A 21,463-nucleotide genomic window follows, 5' to 3' on the forward strand; every position below is an offset into this window, starting at 1 on the left:
TAGTTAATTATTGATAATTTTCAGAAAATTCAAGATAAAAATAGCAAAAGTGATTCCTTGGGAACACAGAAAAGGATTTTCCAAAAATTTCCTTAGGATTGTGTTATCTCATTTTATAGCTCATATTTAGCGAGATTTTATTTTAATGCTTTAAAGTGGATATTATTTTTTTTACCGGAAAATACATGTTTGACATATAATTAAAAATACATAGGTGATTTATTATCATCTTTCTGTGCTATCCCCAATTCTCCCAGTTCTATACCAAATAGGGGAAAAAAATGGAATTTTGAGAAGTCTGAAATGATAAAAGAAAAGATTACTTAATGGCAGACTGTATTTTAACTGATATGCTTTTGTTTCTGGTTTATTGTTGTAATAAAACAAGATCATATAAAGCATTACTTTTTAATGCTAGAAAAATGGGAGCAAAATAAATCAAGAAAATATCTGCACTTTATTATTTCTTGCTTTACAAACATTAAACTATATAAAAAATTAAAAATGCTATTTTATATTCAACTGCTTCTAATTTTTCATAGAAACTACACAATAGAAGAACAAACGTGTTTCCTTTTAACAATCAACTGCATTAAGGCTAAGTCTATACTAGCAAAATTATTAGACTATTTCAGCAAATACTTAATAACTCAAGTAAAAAAAGCACCACATTTGCTGTAACTATCAGACTATGCTACACAGTGTTGAGGGAGAGGATTCTGATGGTTCATTTACCTGCCTCAGTGCTTGGTTTTATTCTTTTGGTATAAACCTAAAAGAAATAAAGAGGAGAATTATCCTCTTGCCGATTCCTATTTCCTCCTTGGACTGATGAGTTATAATGATGATATTACATACCTGACTTAACAAATTAACACGAACAGTGAATGGGAAAAGCAAGCACCATGTCCTTTGGATTAAAAAAAATGCTCTGTCCAGAACAGTTTTTCTTCAAATCAGGTCAGTGCTGTTGGTGGCAAGCTCACTCAATTTTTATATTTAAAAATAAGTATAAGTCAACTCAGGTAGGAAAAGTACATGTATTTTAATGCGTCAGGTAGCGGCTGTTCTCGCCGGGATGCCTTAAATAAATTTGCCTAAAGCGGTGACTAACTCAGGGGGAACACAGACATGAGCTGGATCATCTTCCTTTCCCCCCCGGGAGACTGGCCTCCAGAGACTGCATCCCTACCACTCTCTTGCTCCTCTATCTTCCCACTCTTTTCAGCCAATGAGAGCTCAGGACAGGAGACAGGAAGGGGATGTAAAATTTATCCTATGGTCCTTCCTTGCCAGGTCCTAGTTTGGCAGTGGCTGGATTGCAGTCTTCTCTCTAAGGCCACAACTCCACATCGTGGAGCCCACTGGGGCTCGATCTCATGCCAATGAGATCATGACCTGAGCTGAAACCAAGAGTCAGATGCTGAACCGACTGAGCCACCCAGGCACCCCAGCGGATGACGTCTTAAGGACTCTTCCAGGTTTTTTGTTCTTTGTTCACTTTTGGGGTGATCATTAAATAGTACATAGTTGTAAAGGACCCAACCCAGAAATGCATAATGAAATGTGAGAAGAATCAGTACAATGTCCCTGCCAAATTCTCCCTGGTTGAATCAATGTATATAAAGCAAACTCAAGGCTGGATGAATCGGAAGATGTAAGTTGGGGGAAGGCAGTGGTGGAGGAGGAGGAGTGTTAGTACCAGTGACAACCTTTCCTCACCATACAAAATAAGTTCACTTGGAGTGTCTGATCATGGAAAGGAAATAATAATGAAAATAATAAAAGTTGAGAAGATTTGCCTGGAAGTGGAATGACATCAAGACAAAGGTTTACCAGGTGGTGGTATAAACATCACAAAATGAAATCATATACTTTTATTAGGCTAAAATCAAAATCAAAATAGTATTGCATGTATTTGGCAGAACAAAGTGCTCTTCTTTGATTTTGACATAAATGGGAAACAATAATTTAGATATACTATATTGAGATTTCAAATGGCTTTAAATAGGTTCATTATCAATATGTTTAAAACCTTTAAAAATAAGCTCTAAAAATCTAACTGAAATGCTTAGTATTGAGATTGAGTAATATCTACTTCAACAAACTGAAGCATGCAATATGTTTTGAATAATTGTTATTTTATGCTAAGGCAACAACTGTGTAATATAACTGAAATCTATGTTACTAGAAGATAAGGAAATCCCTTCCAGCTATTTTCGTTACAAACAGCAGGCTGCAATTTTCACCCTTCTTCCTTGTGTAAAATATGACTTTAGATGCTTGTGAAAGCATTTGCTGTTAATTTCTGAAAATCAATAATTAGCACTTCTCAACACTATGCAATAAAAATAACACAAAGATGAGAAAAAGCACATCTCACATAAATGACACACATCCCACTGTGACTAGCTGCATTATTTATGCTTTCCTAGTGGACGATTGATGACGCTGGACTAGCTAAGGACTGCAGTAATTACAAGGAGAAAAGATAAACCTAAATTAAACATTTATTCACTAATCAAAATTAAATGTGTGTCATTAATTTTCTTGATACTAATTTCTATATAGAAACTTTATTCACTGATTCTTTGCAGTTGCAAGCCTTATTGCTGTTGGGTGAGGAACACACAAACAGACACATTTGAATCTATACTTTTGTTAGTTTTAGGGATCATAATATTCTTCTTGTTCCCCAAATGATTCTTTAAGCTTAAAAGAATACCTAATGTGCAAATATTTCCACTCCCATAATTGAAAATGTAGTGGTTTTCTTTCTATTTTATTTTATTTTATTTCTTTCTATTTTAATTTGGCTTTTGAATTTGCTGACATTTTTAACTCTGTAAAACTTCCAGTAATTATAGGGGGAAAATGAAGGTGGTTTTAAGAAATCTTTATCAGCCATTTTGTTGATCATTTGTTGCAATCACGTCTCAGAATAAATGTGCAGGAGAAAAACCCTGAATATGCCCCATGTGAAGACAATTAGGCTTCATGGCCGTTGTAAATGGACAACATTGTGCTACAACCCACTCACGCGATCCACAAGGGGGGTGTTGCTATCCCTTGTCAGACAGAAGAAAGGAGTTAGAAATGGGGGAAGGAAAAGACAAGGGATAACAAATTCACAGAAAGAATAAGCAATGACCAGACAGCCATCAATGTCGTCACTACAAATACCTTCATTTACATCATTAGGATGAAAAGTGGGTTAATTTTTTCCTTATACATTTTATGAGTTCATCTTCTAGGAAAGCCAACATTGTAGGCTGTTTTGGTTAAAGACATGTCTGTCTTGTTGGTTCTTGACAGCCTTATCATGTCAGGTTTCTGTAGTAGCAGGAATGGTTCAGCAAGAAAATAAAGTGAAAACTGAAGGAATCTATTCTACTTCCTTTGGGCATATTCTCACTATAGCAGAGCCAAAGGAATGCTTTGTTATCCCTGTCAGATCAAAGAAAGAGATAAACACAGAAAATATAATCTAAGAAGACCAAGAAATATTAGTAACGAAAAATTAGACTAAAAATGGCACACTTTTAGAACTACTGGTAATATTAAAATTTATTATTTAGTGTTTTAATATTTCCAGCATAGATGAATGTGTATATATGTATAAGTAAATAAATATTGCATGGCCCATATGTTCTAGTAGTTTGCCAGCAAAATAGCCTTTTACATAGGCTTGTGTATCTACCTCTTACTGTCAAAGAGAAATCATTTAAGTCATTTTTCAGTTTGGCAGTGTCGACTATACATATGATGATGTAGAGAAATGAATTATTAAAACAAAAGTTCTTCCAAGGTATTTCATTTAATTATGCTTTTAGGTAAAATAACCAACGTCTGTGTAGTGCTTTATGGTTTACAAAATATTTTCCCATATCTTTTCTCATACGATCCTCAAATACAGACCTATGAGTTATGTATCATTTCTGTTATCATTTTATAGGTGGGAAAACCAAGGTACATAAAAGTAAAGTGACTCAATGTCTCAAATTTTAATGACTGGCTGTGATAAAACTTATTATCTGGTTTCCACCTTTCTATCATTTTTTATTGCCTATTAGATACCATATAATCACACTCTAAGGCAGACAGACTTGAGTAATTATATCCATGATCAAAAGAGTGATCCATTTTAGACACAATTTTAGAATGCAATATTTTTCACTCATTATAAGAGTACAGTAAAAAAAAACTGTGACATTTAATTTGTAATCTCTACTAACCAACCACTGACTATGCCATAATCCCCTAGTGCCTTTGGAACTCTTAAAGACTGACAAAACAAGTTTTTCTGGAATGTAGTTAAAATAAACAATGAACAAAATGGCTGAGAAAGATTTCTTTCTTTCTTCCTTCTTCCTTTTTTATTTTTTAAAAAATATTTTATTCATTCACCTGAGAGAGAGACAGCGAGAGAGGGAACATAAGCAGAGGGAGTGTGAGAGGGAGAAGCAGGCTCCCTGGCAGGGAGCCCGACATGGGACTCGATCCCAGGACCCTGAGGATCATGACCTGAGCCGAAGGCAGATGCCTAACGACGGAGCCACCCAGGGGCCCCCCTTTCTTTCTTTTTTGAGAGAGAGAGAGAGCACGTGCAAGTGAGGGGAGAGTCAGAGGAAAAGAGAATCTTAAGCAGGCTCCACACCCAGTGCTGAGCCCGACTCAGGGCTTGATCTTACAACCCTGAGATCATGACCTGAGCTGAAATCAAGAGTTGGACACTTAACCAACTGAGCCACCCAGGCACCTCACTGAGAAAGATTTCTTAAAACCATCTTAAAATTTCCCTTATAATTCCTGGAAGTTTTACTGAGTTGAGAGTTTTAAGAAATTCAAAAGCACAAACAAAATAGAAAGAAAAACCTTACAGGTTAAATTAGTGAAATGGCAACACACATTAGGTGTTCCTCATTTTTAAGAATAATTTTGAAAGTAAGAAGAATATCATCTCTAAAACTAGTATCAGTAAATACTGTTATTTTAAAATTCCTAGAAAGTAATGGGATTAAAGCAACCCGACTTGAGAATCAGGAGACCTCACCTAAACCTGACTCTGATGCTACATAAATGGGTGTCCTTGGAAAAATTATTTAATAAATAAGAGTGTTGGCCTAGCTTAATGGTTTTTAATTGGAGATGTATATGAAATGCCTGGAAAGGTTTTTGTTCTTTCAAAATAAACCTGCTTGAACCCTTTCCCTGAATATCCTGAGATGCCCATGGGATGGGCAGTGGGACAGTGGATAGGAAGTTAGATGGGGTTAGATGGATATGGCAGGTGTATTTGAAAATAGTCAAGGGGCTGGGGATATAGAAAAAATTAGAGTTTAAAATTTGAAACTAGGTGATAGGTACACTGAAGTTCATCACACCATTCTGTCTCCTTTTGTAGGAGGGGGAGGAAAGCTTTCCAGATCTTCTTATACACCTTTAGTAGACAGTGCTTCTTAAACTTCAATGTCTCAGACAACTCACTAGGGATCTCCTTAAATGCATGTTCTGATTTAGTAGGTTGGGAAGGTCTGAGAATCTGAAGTTCTCACAAGTTCCTCGGTGATGGTGTTATATTTGAGTAGAAAAGAATTAGAACACCATGGGACCAGATAATTACTAACTAGAATATTCTATTTCCTCAGCAGGTCATAGGATGGAGTTTCTTGGCCATCATTTGGGAAGTAAAAATATAAAGCAAATCACATCATTTTTATTAATATGTAAAAATGGTAAGAAAGAATATTCATTACCATGCTTAAAATTACTGCTCAAATAGTCAGTTGAGCTCATCTATGAAATAATGTGTCTAGAAGATTATGATGTAAGCCAAGACTTAAGGCAATTTAAATAATATCTAATATCCAACAGATCTAGTGTTTACATATTAAGAAGAGCTTTGTACCAGAACTGTTCTGTCATGTTTCTGCCCAGAGGCTGTCATGATGAAGTTTATTATCAGTTACTGCTTTACAAGTATAAAATAAGTTAAGCTGTCATATTTTTCTCAGGCAAAGATCCTAAGCTGTCAAAGAATGTCAATTTTAAATCTGACATAGAGAAGAAAATTATCTGTTATTCTGACCTTTAATTTCTTGACATTTTAATGCCATAATTGCTGTGGTTAGTGCTGCTTCATGATTTCAACCTGTCAAGGAAGAATGAATCAATAACCTTAAGCCATTTCTCAAATTTTAGCCCTAACTTCAAAGCTCGAAGTTATAGGCAGATTGTGGGATATATATATGTATTTTTTTTTTACAAAAGGGACATATATTGATATTCAATATTAAATATTTGTTTAAATCAGTGTTTAAGCATCAAAAAAGTCATCTTCCTTAGGTTAGTTGGAGTTTAGTATAAGATAACTATCACCTTTCTTTGGTTTTATCTATGTGAAATGTAATGATCTTAGTATTTAAAAAATACAAAGACAAACATTATCAAAAAGAAGAAATTGATTAAGCTAGATAAGAGGGCTAACATTTTGAACACTGCTTTTTTAAGAGTTTGTGTCCAACCACTTAGGTAGGTATCAACATTCTCAAGTCATGGTAGCACAGACCTCTGGGATATCAACACTGATGTTTTCATAAAAGGTGTTGTGCCTCCCAGAAGGCATGTAAGGGGGTAGAAATGGCTACCAAATAATGAATATACTGCACTTCATTTCACTTATCTACAGAGTTCTACTGGGTGACAGTAGATGCTAAGCAATTTTTAGGTGGGCAAACATATGTCACGTATTATTCCTCCTTTATAGAGATAGCAATTGAAGTAGAGGGGGATCTAATGTCTTGGCCAGCATTAGATAGCTCACAGACTTTAGGTGGGTTCCCATCTATTGCAGGTTCTTAAATGAGAGTGCAGTATGTTTTTTTTTTTTTCCCCACAGAATATCAGTTTTAATTACTAATATGGTAAGAATGGACAGTTAAACGTTTCTGAGACTATATTAGGTTTCTGGGGTAGAGGAGATAAGGGTGGGGAGTGGGGAGAAGGACCGTTAACTCATGTCCCTTGATATAATTTAATCTGCTATGGCTACAACGTAATAAGCAGTTCCTTAGCGGTCTTAAGGAGGTAAAGCATCTTCCTAAGCAATCTTGAGTTGACACAGGTCCACAGGGTCAGAGCAAATGTGCGTGTGCTTGGGCCTCTGCTGGCTGGCGGAAGGAAGGTAACCGTGTTCCAGGTAGGGGCACACTTAGGGTGGATTCTGAGAACAGACATCAGAGTTTTTGGGTCAGAGAGGCAGGCGAGGAGCTGGGATGGGAGGACATATCTATCACAGAATGACTCTGGAAGTTTCTCTAGTGGAACCTCAGTATTCAGCAATTATGTGCTCAGAATGAGAATGCTAGAGAGAGTCTTGAACTCAGGGCCCCTAGTGCTTGGCAGTCGGCCTCACTATGAGGGAATCAGGAGCAGTAATATATTGTTCAGACCATCTCTATAATAAGCGAACATCATGGCTGAGCCACTCCCATCCAATAAAAACTTTTTGAAAATTATACATTTTCATGTAGTATTTCATTAGGAAGTCCTATAATTTGATAATTAAGGCCATACACACTTTTTTTTCCCCACTGTCCAAAGCAATGGTGTGACATTTTATAGAAGCAGGTATTTTTATAGAATTTAAATAATAAACACATATCTATGTAAAGAAAGTCTCAATCCTAATTCCATTTTCTTTTTATTTCCATGTATTATTTTATTTACTCTCATTTAAATGTGAAAAATCTGCTATTTTTCTGTCGATTTTAATGCTGTCTTGCACTTTCATTACATACAATATGCTTAAAATATTTTATTTTCCCAAGAGGATTAACTTGCAACCTTCTTTACAAGGACAGAACTCTATAATGGATAAAAATGTATGATCAGATATTCAGGAGCAAAACGGTTTATGGTATTTAAAAGTCAAAAACCAATTTGGAGGTGGTCTTGGGATAAAAGGATAAGCTACTCCAATTCTTTTTTTCTGATTCTAGAGGTATTGGTTCTAAAAGGAGGATGTAATTTGTAAGGTGTTTACAGAACCGGGCAAAGGTGTATTGTGAAAAGAGTAATTAAGCTCAGAATTATCTCCTATAAAATAATCTGATTACAGTTTGTACAGGGGGTTCTAAATCAGGTGAGTGTAATGGTTTGCAGAGAAAATCCCTTCTTTCACCCGTGAATTTCATAATATCTGGCTTCTCTCTCCTTCATTCATTCTTTGCCTCTATCCCCTTCTCCCGGCTTCGGCACTAATCCATTTCCTCCCGTGTACAACATGATATGACACTGTGCCTAATAACGTGCTTATGACGTGTTCTCCGAATATTTAGCCCTAAGGGTCCAATGAGCCCCGATCTCGAGCCTCTCCCTTCTCCTCTTCTCTGCTTGAAGTCATGCAAATGGAGCCGTTTTGTTTTTGTAGAGGTAATGTAAGAAATAAGTTTATGGATGCAAATTTTTCCTGTAGAGCTTTATTTCCCTAATCTGCAAGTTTTCCACCTCTACAATTAAAAGTGAAAAAATAAAACCAGCATTCCCCTGACGGGAAATGTAGCCATGATTGCTTGTTTTGCACACAGCAGATGGCCGCGGTCGGGAGGCATGGAGGCTGGGCCGTGGCTTCCTGGCAGTGACAGTAACTTACCCAGCAGCTGTTGCTCCTTTACTCTTTCACCTATCTGAAGTCATTGGGTGCAGTGTGGAAGTGATTTAAATAATATTTTATGTGAATATTTTCACTAAAAATACGTGTGCACATAGTAGAGCACATAATTCCCAACTGTGAGCTATAAACTTTCAGGGTAAGAACATACAGGAATAAAAATATTCTACCCTCATCTATTTTATTGATGCATTTTGGAGAACATTCTGGAATAAAATACTCTACCCTCATCTATTTTATTGATGCATTTTGGAGAACATTCTGGAATAAAATACTCTACTCTCATCTATTTTATTGATGCATTTTGGAGAACATTCTGGAATAAAATACTCTACCCTCATCTATTTTATCAATGCATTTTTTTGAGCATTCTGTCTGGAAGTCTGTAATTTTGCTTTTATTAAGAAAATATATACTGGCAACTCATTTTAATGTGAACGATTCTTATTCAAATATTCAGCTAGGTTTCATTAATAACATGCACAGAGCATTAAGCATTTTAATGAAGATGCTGAAATAAAACAAGTAAAATAGGGATACTGAAGTGCATTATATGTGTCTACAATTCAAAAGAGAAGAACACAATGGTCTCATTACTTGGTTTTAACATATAATACTCATTTTCCTACATTGTCAAAACCCCGAAATTTATGTTTCGTAAAAATTTATGTTGAAAGGAAATTTATACAGAAAGAGATGGAAAGCCAAATTTGTGTCTGAGAGATGAAAGAAAGTTTTGGAATAATATGGGACTTAACACCTACCTCCCTGAGCACAGGGTCAGTGATACTATCCAGGTTCACAGAGCCTTCATAGGTTAAGTAGTGAAAAACATTCAGAGCACGGACTGCTTCTGGTCCTCGCTGTTTGTAGCCAAATATAAGGTCAATCCACTGATGGAGTTGGCAAGAAACAAATTCACTTTCCAGGGCCTGCAATGAATGAATCAAGAAAGAAATAAGAGACTGTACAAACTTAGCAAATCTCCCTTTTTCTTACTTTGAAATATTCTACGTAAAGAAGTACCATATGCTCTTTGCATTACTGTATTTTATCTATATGTATTAGATGTCCTGTTCCTAGAAATAGCAAAATAATAAAACATAGACCTGAATGAAAATTTTCTCTTTCTAAAATGCTTAACTTTTTTGTGGCTCCATTATGTATAGAATACGATTTTTATATTAAATAGATTTCTTAAAAAGATGCATTCATGTTCAAAACAAAAATGATCTGAAGTACCTATTTTAATTTTACAATAATTTCATTTCTCATTTTTAAACATTAATTTAAAACTAAGCAATTTCATTAGAAACTTTGATATACATTTATTTTCCTGCCTAAAGTCTTCAAATTTACCACTAACACTACTAAAAGGGGATGCCTTCCTTTGGCTACAAATGAACTCTTGCTTTTACACAGTCTAGGAATTACTGGGCAATTTTACACGTTGGCTAACTAGTAGGAAATGAATGCAAATTACTGACAGTCAAGGACCATACTGAGCTTCCATAAAGAGTCAGAAAAAAGAGAAGGCCTTTTCATTTCCTAAGAAGCCATCATAAGCTTCCGGGAGGCATCCTGACACGTGGGCACGGAGTTCTGTTCACACCTGTGACATGAACAGTGTCCACTGCTGTGTGGCTCTCTATGCCTCTCACTTACTGCACCCACTTGTCATCAATTTCTTACTGGTTTTAAGAGCACATTGATTTCAGCAACATGAACAAAAGCTGTAGAGCTAGCTTCTTAAATTTCAACTAAGTGTAGCCATATTAAACAATTTTCTAAATTACAGCTGTAACCAAATATGTGAATGAAGTCATTCTCTGGCTTCATGACCCTGATTTCTAAGGCGTTGACACCAATTTGGAATTCACTTAATTAATAAATGATTTCTTAAATCAGCCCTCTGATAATTACATTGAATTTTTTTTAATCTATAAAATATCTGAATGATACTTTGCAACTTTTCCTGTGATCACATTTTACCAGCAAGTTTATTTCCCTCAACCTCTTGATTTATTTCTTTCAAAAGTTTTGGTATTTTACTTACACCCATTATTGTGGATGTTTCTCATTCAGAAATATAAACAGACTTTATTAAAGGGTAGTTTCTGTACTAAAACTAAACAGAATTCTATATTCTATATATTCTATATTAGTGGTATTGACATAACAGTTCAGACTAGAATATAGGGAAGAAGACTAAAATATAAGTTGGTTAAAATTCTGTATTGGTTATGTCAATACTGTTGGTTTGGTCGGTATGTATAAATGATTCTGTAAGTGCAGTGTAACTAGTTAATAAAGAAAAAAGTCTATTTAGTAATGTTTTCAGTGCTTGGTGCGATAAATGAAAGAATGAAAACCAAAAAATTATGGAGTGGCTATTGTCCAAATGTATTCATGGGAATTCAAAATAGTAGTAAAGTCAGATATGTTACTTCAAAGAAGATTTTAGGGGCACCCGGTGGCTCAGTCAGTTGGGCAACCGACTCTTGGTTTCGGCTCAGGTCATGATCTCGGCTCAGGTCATGGGTTCTGAGATCTAGCCCTGTCAAGGGCTACATGCTCAGTGGGGAGTCGGCTTGAAGATTCTCTCCCTCCCCCCCTCCCCCAACTGGCGCGCATGCTCTCTCTCTCGAATACATAAATAAATCTTTAAAAGAATAAATAAAGGAAGATTGTACCAACACCATCACATAATCAGTTAAGCAGCAACCATTTCAAATAAATTTTATTGATACCACTAGACATATTTGGAAAGTATTGATGAAATTTAATATTATTCTGTTAGAGTAAAATAATTATTGAATAAAATGCCTAATGTAGTTGTGAGAGGTGGAGGGAATGATGATTTTTCACTAATTTGAATTTTAAAAATAGATCTGTTCTCTTTTATCTCCATCCACTACTTTCACTTCCCTCCTCCACCAGAGACAACATCTGTAGTGTGTTTGATGTTTCTCCTTTCGTTTGCATGTGTTTTTATAAAACATTACTCAGTATTTGTGTATGTATTTTTTTTTTAATTTTTTATTCTTATGTTAATCCCCATACATTACATCATTAGTTTTAGATGTAGTGTTCCATGATTCATTGTTTGTGCACAACACCCAGTGCTCCATGCAGAATGTGCCCTCCTCAATACCCACCACCAGGCTAACCCATCCTCCCACCCCCCTCCCCTCTAGAACCCTGTTTGTTTTTCAGAGTCCATCATCTCTCATGGTTCGTCTACCCCTCCGATTTCCCCCGCTTCATTCTTCCCCTCCCGCTACCTTCTTCTTCTTCTTCTTTTTTTTTTTCTAAACATATATTGCATTATTTATTTCAGAGGTACAGATCTGAGATTCAACAGTCTTGCACAATTCACAGTGCTTACCAGAGCACATACCCTCCCCAGTGTCTATCACCCAGTCACCCCATCCCTCCCACCCCACCCCCCACTCCAACAACCCTCAGTTTGATTCCTGCAATTAAGAATTCCTCATATCAGTGAAATCATATGATACATGTCTTTCAAATGGTACAAGGTTATAGATTTCACTTAGTTTCTTACTTTTTCCACATAGCATTGCTTTTGAAGATCAGCCTATGTCGCTGTGTGCATAGGAAGTCCGGTGTTTCTAGTGGCTGCACAGAGCTGCCCCAGCAACGAGCGCTAGACTGCCTCTAGCCCCCTGCGACACAATGTTGGGATGAATGTCCTCTCTTGCACCTCTTTTTGGATCTTTGTGAGAACTTCTCTGGGACTCATAATCTGGAGTGGGACTTCTGTGTCCCTGCCGCGGATGTGCCCATTAGTGTCCAGCTGCACTTCAGGATGGCTGCCCTCATCTCCACTCCCTCCCACAGTGCATAGAAGGCTCTATATGTCCACAAGCCCATCCACTCTTAGGATTGTCCGTGTTTCTAATTTAGCCAGTGTAACAGATATAAAACAGTATCTCATTGTTTTAATTTGTATTCTCTGATTAATAAGGAATTTGACATCTTTTTAATAGAGCCTTTTGGGTTTCCTCTTCTGTAAACTTCTTGTTCACGTCCTTTGCTCATCTTTTTATGGAGGTTCCTGTCTTTGTGTTGTTATTTTGCAAAAGTTCTTTATGTATTTTAGGTAATAGTTCCTTGTTGGTTTTAAACATTGTAAACGCATGCTCCCAAATGTTACATGTCTATGAACTTTATCCCTGTAGTTCTTTGTTGAATAGAAATTCTTAATTTTGAGCTCATCAATTATTTTTTCTCTTTATTTTTATGCTCTTGGGATTTTGTTCTGAAATTACAAAGATAACTTTTTATAATTTTAATGTATTAGCTTTTTTTTTTTAAAGATTTTATTTGTTTATTTGACAGAGAGAGAGAGAGCACAAGTAGGCAGAGAGGCAGGGAGAGGGAGAAGCAGGCTCTCTGCTGAGCAGGGGCCTGATGCGGGGCTCAATCCCAGGGCCCTGGGATCATGACCTGAGCCGAAGGCAGCCGCTTAACTGAATGAGCCACCTAGGTGCCCCTAATGTATTAGCTTTATGTTTATGGTTTTAATTCACCTACAGTCTACTTTCACTCGTATGTGGTATTAAATAGGGATCCAGTATTATTTTTGTTTATATAATAAGTCAGTTTTTCCAATACCTCTATTAAACAAACACACTTTTCTTCAGTGGTATATGATGCCATCTTTGGTGTGTGTATATTTGAGACAAAGATATAAAACTGCTAGTGTTTACAAATAGGATAATCTACCTAGAAAAAGCAATACAATCAGCAGCCAACTTATTAGAACTAATGAAAGGGATGCAAGGTAACTTTTTCTTTCTCTCCTTTCTTCCCTCCCTTCCCTTCTCTTTTCCCTATCCATCTATCTATCCATCCATCCATCCCTCCATCCATCTGGATATATGTGAGTCTCCAGCTCTTCCCACTCTTTTTATTTCTATTGTTACCCTAATTTATCTTAATTATCTTTATTTCTCATATATCTTTCTATTTGGTGGGTTTATTCTTTTTCAGTCAATGCAACTATTCTTGGACCTTTATTCTTCCCTATAACTTTTACAATAAGTGCACATAGATACATCAAAATAATTATGATTGGGAGTCCAATAAATTTATGGGTTAATTTGGGAAAGCTGATATTCGGCTCCCATCCAAGGTCCTAGAATGTCTCTTTACTTACATGGGTTATTTTCTATGTATTTTATTAGAGTTAAAAATTAATATTTTCTCCATAAAGGATGTGGGAATTCTTGGTTAATTTCCAGAGAGAGTCCACAAGTTTTGATGCAATTACAACATTCTAAAATTACATTTCATATTTGGTTACTGATGATTTAAAAAAATGACACTGATTTCTTTAAGTTGATTTTGTTTCTGGCGAGTCTTATTAGTTATAACTATAATGTCTTTTTTTTTTTCTTACAGAATTGTTCTTAACTTTGAGGACTACGTTAAACAATAGTGGTGATATGAAGCATCTTTATCTTTTTCCTAATCTTGAACAATTTAGTCTTTTTGTAACACACATACATACATTCACAAATTTTATATATGTATATATATATTACATATATAAATACACACACATTACATTATATATATACACACTAACAGATATTATATATATATATATTTTTGGGGGGTTGTTAGATAATATTTTGCTTAGAATTTTTGTATTTATATCTATACATGAAATGGCCCTATTTCTTTATTCTTTTTTTCTCCCTTTAACTACTTTCGAATCAAGATCACACTAGCCTCACGGGTGGCTTGCCATGTTTTCTGCAACTACTTTCTAAGAAATTATTTTATTATCTCTTGAAAATTTGATAGAATTTACCTGTAAAATAATATGGCCTTGGATAATTTGGAGGTGGGAAAATTTTACCATTTAAATTTCTTTCAGGCTTTTAAGTATTTCTTTTGGTGCCAATTTCAACATTTTATATATTTTTTCTCAGTATTTATTTCATCTCATTTTAAAAAATTATTAGTTCATATTTGTTTACAACAATCTTTAATTCAATTTTAAAAAATCTCTAAGTCTATAGTTATTTATCCTATCCTATTCTATATGTTAGAGAGGCAGCAGAGTGAATCACTGAAAAATTAATTGTTTAAATAATTTTGCCCCAGGTTTTTTGGGGGGGATTATAAAATTAAATGACAAAGAAACAATAAGGTAGCAGATTCAACAGATAATGTCTTATAGATTGTCTGTCTTGCTAGTCACTGTGCGGAGAGAAAAGAAAATCCAGTTAGAACATCTAAAAGCCAACCCGGTTTTAAATCAAATGCACACCTGAGAATCGAATTTTAGGTACCCCATAATGAAAGCATAAAGACCTATCTCAAGCTAAAGCCTGACACTGAGACTTAACTGTACTCTAAATAGTATCAATCTGTTACTAAATACATGCTGTCTGCTTATTTGTTCTCTACAGAACTATGTTTTCTTGTACAAACCCATTTTGGACTCTGAAACAAGATTTTATTGCAAATACTTACAATGGAAAAATATAAAGAAATACTTGATTACTAAGCTATTAGGGTTATAATGGTCTTAATAGCTTTCTTTACCCTTTACTTGCATATCTAAAAGCAGAAGCAATTGCTTTAAGCCTAGATAAACCAATTCCCAATCCATAATTCTACCCTGGGGATCTGGGAGGAAGGAAATAAAGAGCGAGATTTAAACCAGAGAGGATATCTCTTAGATGGATAATAGTTACCTAATTCTAATTTCCATATTGTCCCATGAGTATTAGATGCTAGAGAATTCTTTCTCTAGCAGGTTTAGGATAAAGCATCTCTAAACTTAAAAAAAAAGGAAACTAGGGCTAGTGGAATTAACTCTGAGGAAAGAATATTTATTTCTCCCGAATTCTTTTTATTTAAGAATGCTGAATTTCCACATCCTCTTCTAGACTAGAGTATTTCCAAGACTTTTCTCTTATTGCCTCAAAAATCTGCTTCTGATATTGAAAAAATTCTCTGAAGAGAGTTGCATGTAGTCAAGTGGACAATCAGAAATCATAGCACGACTTCTTCTGTAGGGGGCTTAACTTATTCTAGGACTTGATTGCTTACTGGAGGTATAATCCAGAGGATTCTTTTCCAGTCCCACTAGCCCCACCCTGGTTTTAGCTCTCATTGCTCTCCACGAGGGCAACAGCAATACATCTCAACCTCTTTCTCTAATCCGACTAATCCAACCAGTCTTGCACCCTGCTGGGGGAACAGACTTCTGAAACCATCACGCTCACATTGTCCTCCTCTATTTCAAATCTTCGAAGGTTCTTCCCAGCAAGACACATTAGGGTAAACTTTGCCTAACCCCTAAGGTCTTTCCATACCTTGATCCCACGCTTCCCCACTAATTCTTTTTTTTTTTCTTTTAAAGATTTTATTTATTTATTCATGAGAGAGAGAGAGAGAGAGGCAGAGGGAGAAGCAGGCTCCCAAGGAGCAGGGAGCCCGATGCGGGACTCGATCCCAGAACGCTGGGATCATGACCTGAGCCGAAGGCAGACGCTTAACCATCTGAGCCACCCAGGCGCCCTTCCCCACTAATTCTTAGGACTTCCGGATATACATCCTTGGTTCCAAGGAGCACAGACAATTCACAGCCCCCAACACAGAGCAGCTCATACAACCTTTGAGCCTCTGTTGCTCCTTTATCCCTTTTGAAAGCATTTCACCCTCCTGCTTCTTTTTCAGGTCTTAGCCATTCTTCTTACTCAACTGCGAGGTTTGTTTCCTGGGTTCTCCAGCTCACACTCTATGAATTCTTCTACAAATTTCTATGACACTTGAAATCCGTACCCTCCTGTTTAATGGAGTAAGATAATGTATACACATTTACTTGTGAAAATCAATTTGCATATAAATTGGAAAGTGCTATACAAACAAATGGGGTTATTACCAATTAGCACTTGTTTCAAACTTGCAATACTGTATCCTCAATTAGAATATAAGCGTTTTGAAGATACGGATCGTATCTAATGCTTCTTTTCCATTTGTCATAGCTCCTAACCTAGTACTAAATAATAAATATTTAATAAATATTATTGGTTAATTAATTAAGCAATGGGAAAGATGTGCTGGTAACAAGAAGGAAGAAATGTCAGGAATGGGAAAGAAGCTCATTCATTCATTCAGTGAATATTGACTGAGCATCTGCTATGCGCTGACACTGTTCTAGATTTTAGGGTTATGACAGTAAATACAAGAAACCAAAATCCCTGCTCTGCAGTGTTTACATTGTAGTGGGGGGAGAGCGACACAACACCAGATAATTAGTAAGCTACAGAGTATGTCAGAAGGTGGTTAAGTGCTAAAGAAAAGAGAAAGGTATGAAAGAAAGTTAAGGAGTATGTATGGATGGGGAGGGGATTGTTAATTTGGAGGAGGTGGTCAGAGAAGGCTTCTTTGAGTTTGTGACAATTAAGGACCACAATGAGGAAGTGAACTATAAAGATATCTGGGGGAAGAGGATTTCAAACAGAGGCAATAGCCATTCATTCATTCATTCATTCATCCCTCATCCATTCAATATGTAGCATCTTTTCTGCGCCAGACAGTTATTTTAGGCCCCAGAGATACTATGATAAACAAGACAAAAGCTCTGATCTCTAGGAGCATGCCCACTGAAATGCAAATAAACAAGGTGAAAATACTCTAATCTCTTTCCAGCCCCAAATTACTGACTATCTACCCTGTGCTAGAAACTAGCCTTGGAGAATATACAGATGAATAAGGATTCCATGTCCTCAAAAATATCACAAATCTAGTGGGGGATAAACATGGCATCTTGGGCTTTTCCTGCTTCTCAGACTTTAAGCTTACAATAGGCACTAAACATCCCATCCCATCCCATCCCATTTCTAGCAGAAACTACTAAATATAATGATGCATCTCTGCTGCTCTATCCATCACCACTCTACACACCTGTCCCCTACCATTTACTTGCTCTATAAAACCAGAGAAATCTGAGGGAAAATGGTCACAGCTAGGAAGCTAAAGAGAGAGGCTGTTGGCTTGAACTTTATTATTTTTTAAATCATTTTTTAAAAAATTTTATTTAAATTCAATTTAGTTAACATATACTGTATTATTAGTTTCAGGGGTAGAATTTAATGATTCATCAGTTGCATATAAGACCCAGCACTCATCACATCAAGTGTCCTCCTTAATGCCCATCATTCAGTTACCCCATCCCCCCACCCAGTCCCCTCCAGCAACCCTCAGTTTCTTCCCTAGAGTTAAGAGTCTCTTATGGTTTGTCTCCCGCGCTGTTTTCATCTTATTTTATTTTTCTTCCCTTCCCCTATGTTCATCTGTTTTGTTTCTTTAATTCCACGTATGAGTGAAATCCTACAGTATTTGTCTTTCTCTGACTGACTTATTTTGCTTAGCATAATACCCTCTAGTTCCATCCATGTTGTTGCAAATGGCAAGATTTCATTCTCTCTCTCTCTTTTTTTTAAAAGATTTTATTTATTTATTTGCGAGAGAGAGAATGAGAGACAGAGAGCATGAGGGGGAGGAGGGTCAGAGGGAGAAGCAGACTCCCTGCCGAGCAGGGAGCCCGATGCGGGACTCGATCCCGGGACTCCAGGGTCATGACCTGAGCCGAAGGCAGTCGCTCAACCGACTGAGCCACCCAGGCGCCCCGATTTCATTCTCTTTTGATGGCTAAGTAATATTCATTGATTAACTTCTTACTACCTTCACTGCTACCACCCTGGTCCAAGCCACCATCACCTCTTATAAAGCCTGCTAACAGATATTCTACCCTGTGCCTCAACAGTTCATAACTAAGACTGCAGCCAGAATGATCCTTTCAAAATGTAAGTAAGATCATGGCATGCTTCTGCTCCAACACTGCAATGACTCTCCATGTCACTCAGAGTAAAAATGCAAAGTGCTTATGATGGCCTTCAAGGCCTTATGTGATCTGGCCTCACTGCTGCTCAGTCTTCTACTAGGTGCCCACTGCTCACTCCACCCCAGCTCCTTGGCTTCCTTGGGAAGCACATCCCTGCCACAGGGCCTTTGCTCCAGACGGTCCTTCCGCCTCCAAAGGTCTTTCCCCAAGACAGTCACTTGGTCCACTCTCTCACCTTCTTCCAGTCTTAATGCAAATCTCACTTTCACAGTGGGGGGATCCTGACCACCCACCCCTGTATTCCCGATCCCCTTACCTTCCACTACTTCTTTTTTCCATAGTATTGATTACTTTCTATTATTTACTATTTTGTTGTCTGTCTCCCTTTGATCAAAAGTCAGCTCTACGAGGGCAGGGATCTTTGTCTGTTTCACTGGTATATCCAAACACATGAAATAGCACCTGGAACACTTAATAATTATCTGTTGAATGAATGGATTACAGTAACTATCAGCGTTTGCTGGGACTGATGTGTACTTGTCAATGTTCCTACTAGAGTGCAAGCTCCTGAGGGCCACTCACTGCGGTGCTCATGCTTGTGTTTCCAGAGCCCAGAGCAGTGTGAACTGTGTAACAGGCCCTTTGTGACTGGGATAAAAGAAGGAATTTCTCTACTTTAGCTTTCTTTTGAGTGGGATCTGTGTTCAAGTCTTCTTCGTGTTTTTTCCATAATGCTTTCCTCAGAGCTGGCTCAAAGATTTGTGGAATAAACAAATCCCCAGTTTCAGAGAGAAGGAGGATCCTGAAGGTCCATGAGATTAAGTGTGCCTTATTTGTCAGGGGATCACAGGTGACATGGGCGGAGCAGGCACTTAAAGACAAGATCTCTGTCTCAGTATTTTGAATTTGCCGCAGAACACTTCTGCAAGTTCTCATTTCCTGAAAATTCTTTTCAGAGCAGGGTGTGCTTTTTAGTATAAAAATATACCCCAAATGCAAACTGTTACCCATCAAAAAGAGACTTTTTCTTTAAAATATGAAAATCGTATAAAGGATCTAATACAGGAAAAGCAAAACCACATTTGGTTCTGCTTTCTCTGCCTCAGTGCACCCTACTCTGCTCTGCAGACGGAAAATGTTCTACATTTGGTCCAGGAGCACCAGGGATCTGCTGGGCTGAGGGCCGGATGAGATTATCAGTGCACATCCGTGAAAGGCCTTTTTCTAAAACAAATTTTAAAAAAGGGCAGATTATGATTGATGAACCCAGCATTAGGGTAATGTTATCAGAGATACTTTCTATTTCTGTCCTTTGTGGAGAGGTCAGATTATAATCATGTTAGAACTGAACACAGTGCTTTATTAATGTTTCATGAGTGAGTCGGTTGTAATCAGCCTAGCTGGGTGTGGCTAAATTAAACCAATTCTTGATGTATGAACTCAAGGCACTTAGAATTTATTGAAATGTCTACCCAAAGTGCTCATATCACTTTTCCAGTTTTTCTAATGAGACCAAATTTTGGATTTCACAGTTCCTCAGTGAAACACAATCCTTGTCCCTGTATTTACAAAAGTATAAACAACTGTAATTAATTATACATATTATTTCCCATAACTAGAAAACCAATTAACCAAAAAAAGTACATTCTTAAAAATCAAAGTACTGTCTCATTTTTAAAAATGAGAAGGAAATTAGGTTGTAGACATACAAAAGTTTCTACAAAATGTATCAAATACCTTTTCAGTTGTTGCCATGAGATAATAAAACTGATTTCTCATCAATGATATCATCCCTTTTTATAATATTACTTTTGTCTTCTTTGCCTTGAATTTCTTAATGACAGCTTGAAAGAAGAAGGAGGGAATGCTCACGGATATAGAATACTAATCCATACAAAGAGATGAATTTTTTTTTTACCACTGTGAATGTCATTTCTTTGGGATATAAGACATTTTCATTTTATACTTTAGGCTCATTACAAAGAACCCCTTCAAATAACTGAAGATAATCCCAGCCCAAATTATACATATACTAGAGCACATTTTCTCTAAATCTCTTTCCTAAGAACTAAATCCTGTATGAGCTACCCAGCTGGTACAAAGTTAGAAACTTACAAAACAATATGAAAGAATGAAGTCTGTATTCATGGAATTTGTGGAAAATTTAAACCCTCTGTATTTTCTGTTACCACTCAGGCTTTGTATATTAGAGAAATAGTCATCAAATACCAATTCCTTCAGTAGGAAAAAAAAGAGAGAGAGGCACACGATTGATTAAGTTTCCTAGTGATAACACAGATGTCTGACATGATTTCTGCATGACATCAGTATGATCATTTCCCATGAGTGTGATGGGAAAACTGACCAGAGTTGGAGCAAAGGGTTCTGTGAAGGACAACTGTGAGCTGAGGAAAGCAGCGCAGGGGACACTGAGGGAGGAGAGCAACTGTGGAGACACACAGCTACTCTTCATAAGATGTCCTTTGAGTGCTCTGCAGCCTAGTGCTGTTCTCAGGGGCGGCACCTCCCACTGCCCCTTGGTCCTAATTCTGACGCGACCGAGAATGGTGGCTACAGATGAAGAACCTTGTTGATGCCATGGCAGCCTTCCCTTCCCATCCTGCAGGGTCCCTTCAAGGAAAACCCAGGCAAAGAAGACAGGAAGAATAAACACTTTGCAAGCCACCCAGTCCATGCTAGCAGGCACTGCCTACCTGTGGTCGATTTAACCTGGCACTGCATCCTGGTGCTGCAGAGAACCAAGACCCGCGGCACTTTGATTTGTCCCAAGTAGGCAGAATTTTGTGTAAAGTCTTTCACCCCATGGAGTAAAGATTTAGTTGAAGTCTTAACTGACTCATTAATGCCTATAACAGGAATTTGGTTTAGAATAGAGAAAA

The 21,463-nt window shown here is 36.9% G+C and overlaps 1 protein-coding gene across 7 annotated transcripts in view; it reads right to left on the bottom strand.

The window, feature by feature from the left end:
* NBEA (neurobeachin) overlaps positions 1-21,463 on the bottom strand; it is a 683,633-nt gene that overhangs the window by 33,544 nt on the left and 628,626 nt on the right. For all 7 annotated transcript variants that reach the window (XM_035003560.1, XM_035003559.1, XM_035003554.1 and 4 more), the window contains one exon: positions 9,436-9,603. In XM_035003560.1, coding sequence (XP_034859451.1) covers positions 9,436-9,603 — 168 coding nt within the window. The remainder of the gene's footprint in view (positions 1-9,435; positions 9,604-21,463) is intronic.

Source organism: Mirounga leonina, unplaced genomic scaffold, assembly GCF_011800145.1.
Source record: "Mirounga leonina isolate KUSES-001 unplaced genomic scaffold, KU_Mleo_1.0 Mir_127, whole genome shotgun sequence".
NCBI classification, from domain to species: Eukaryota; Metazoa; Chordata; class Mammalia; order Carnivora; family Phocidae; genus Mirounga; species Mirounga leonina.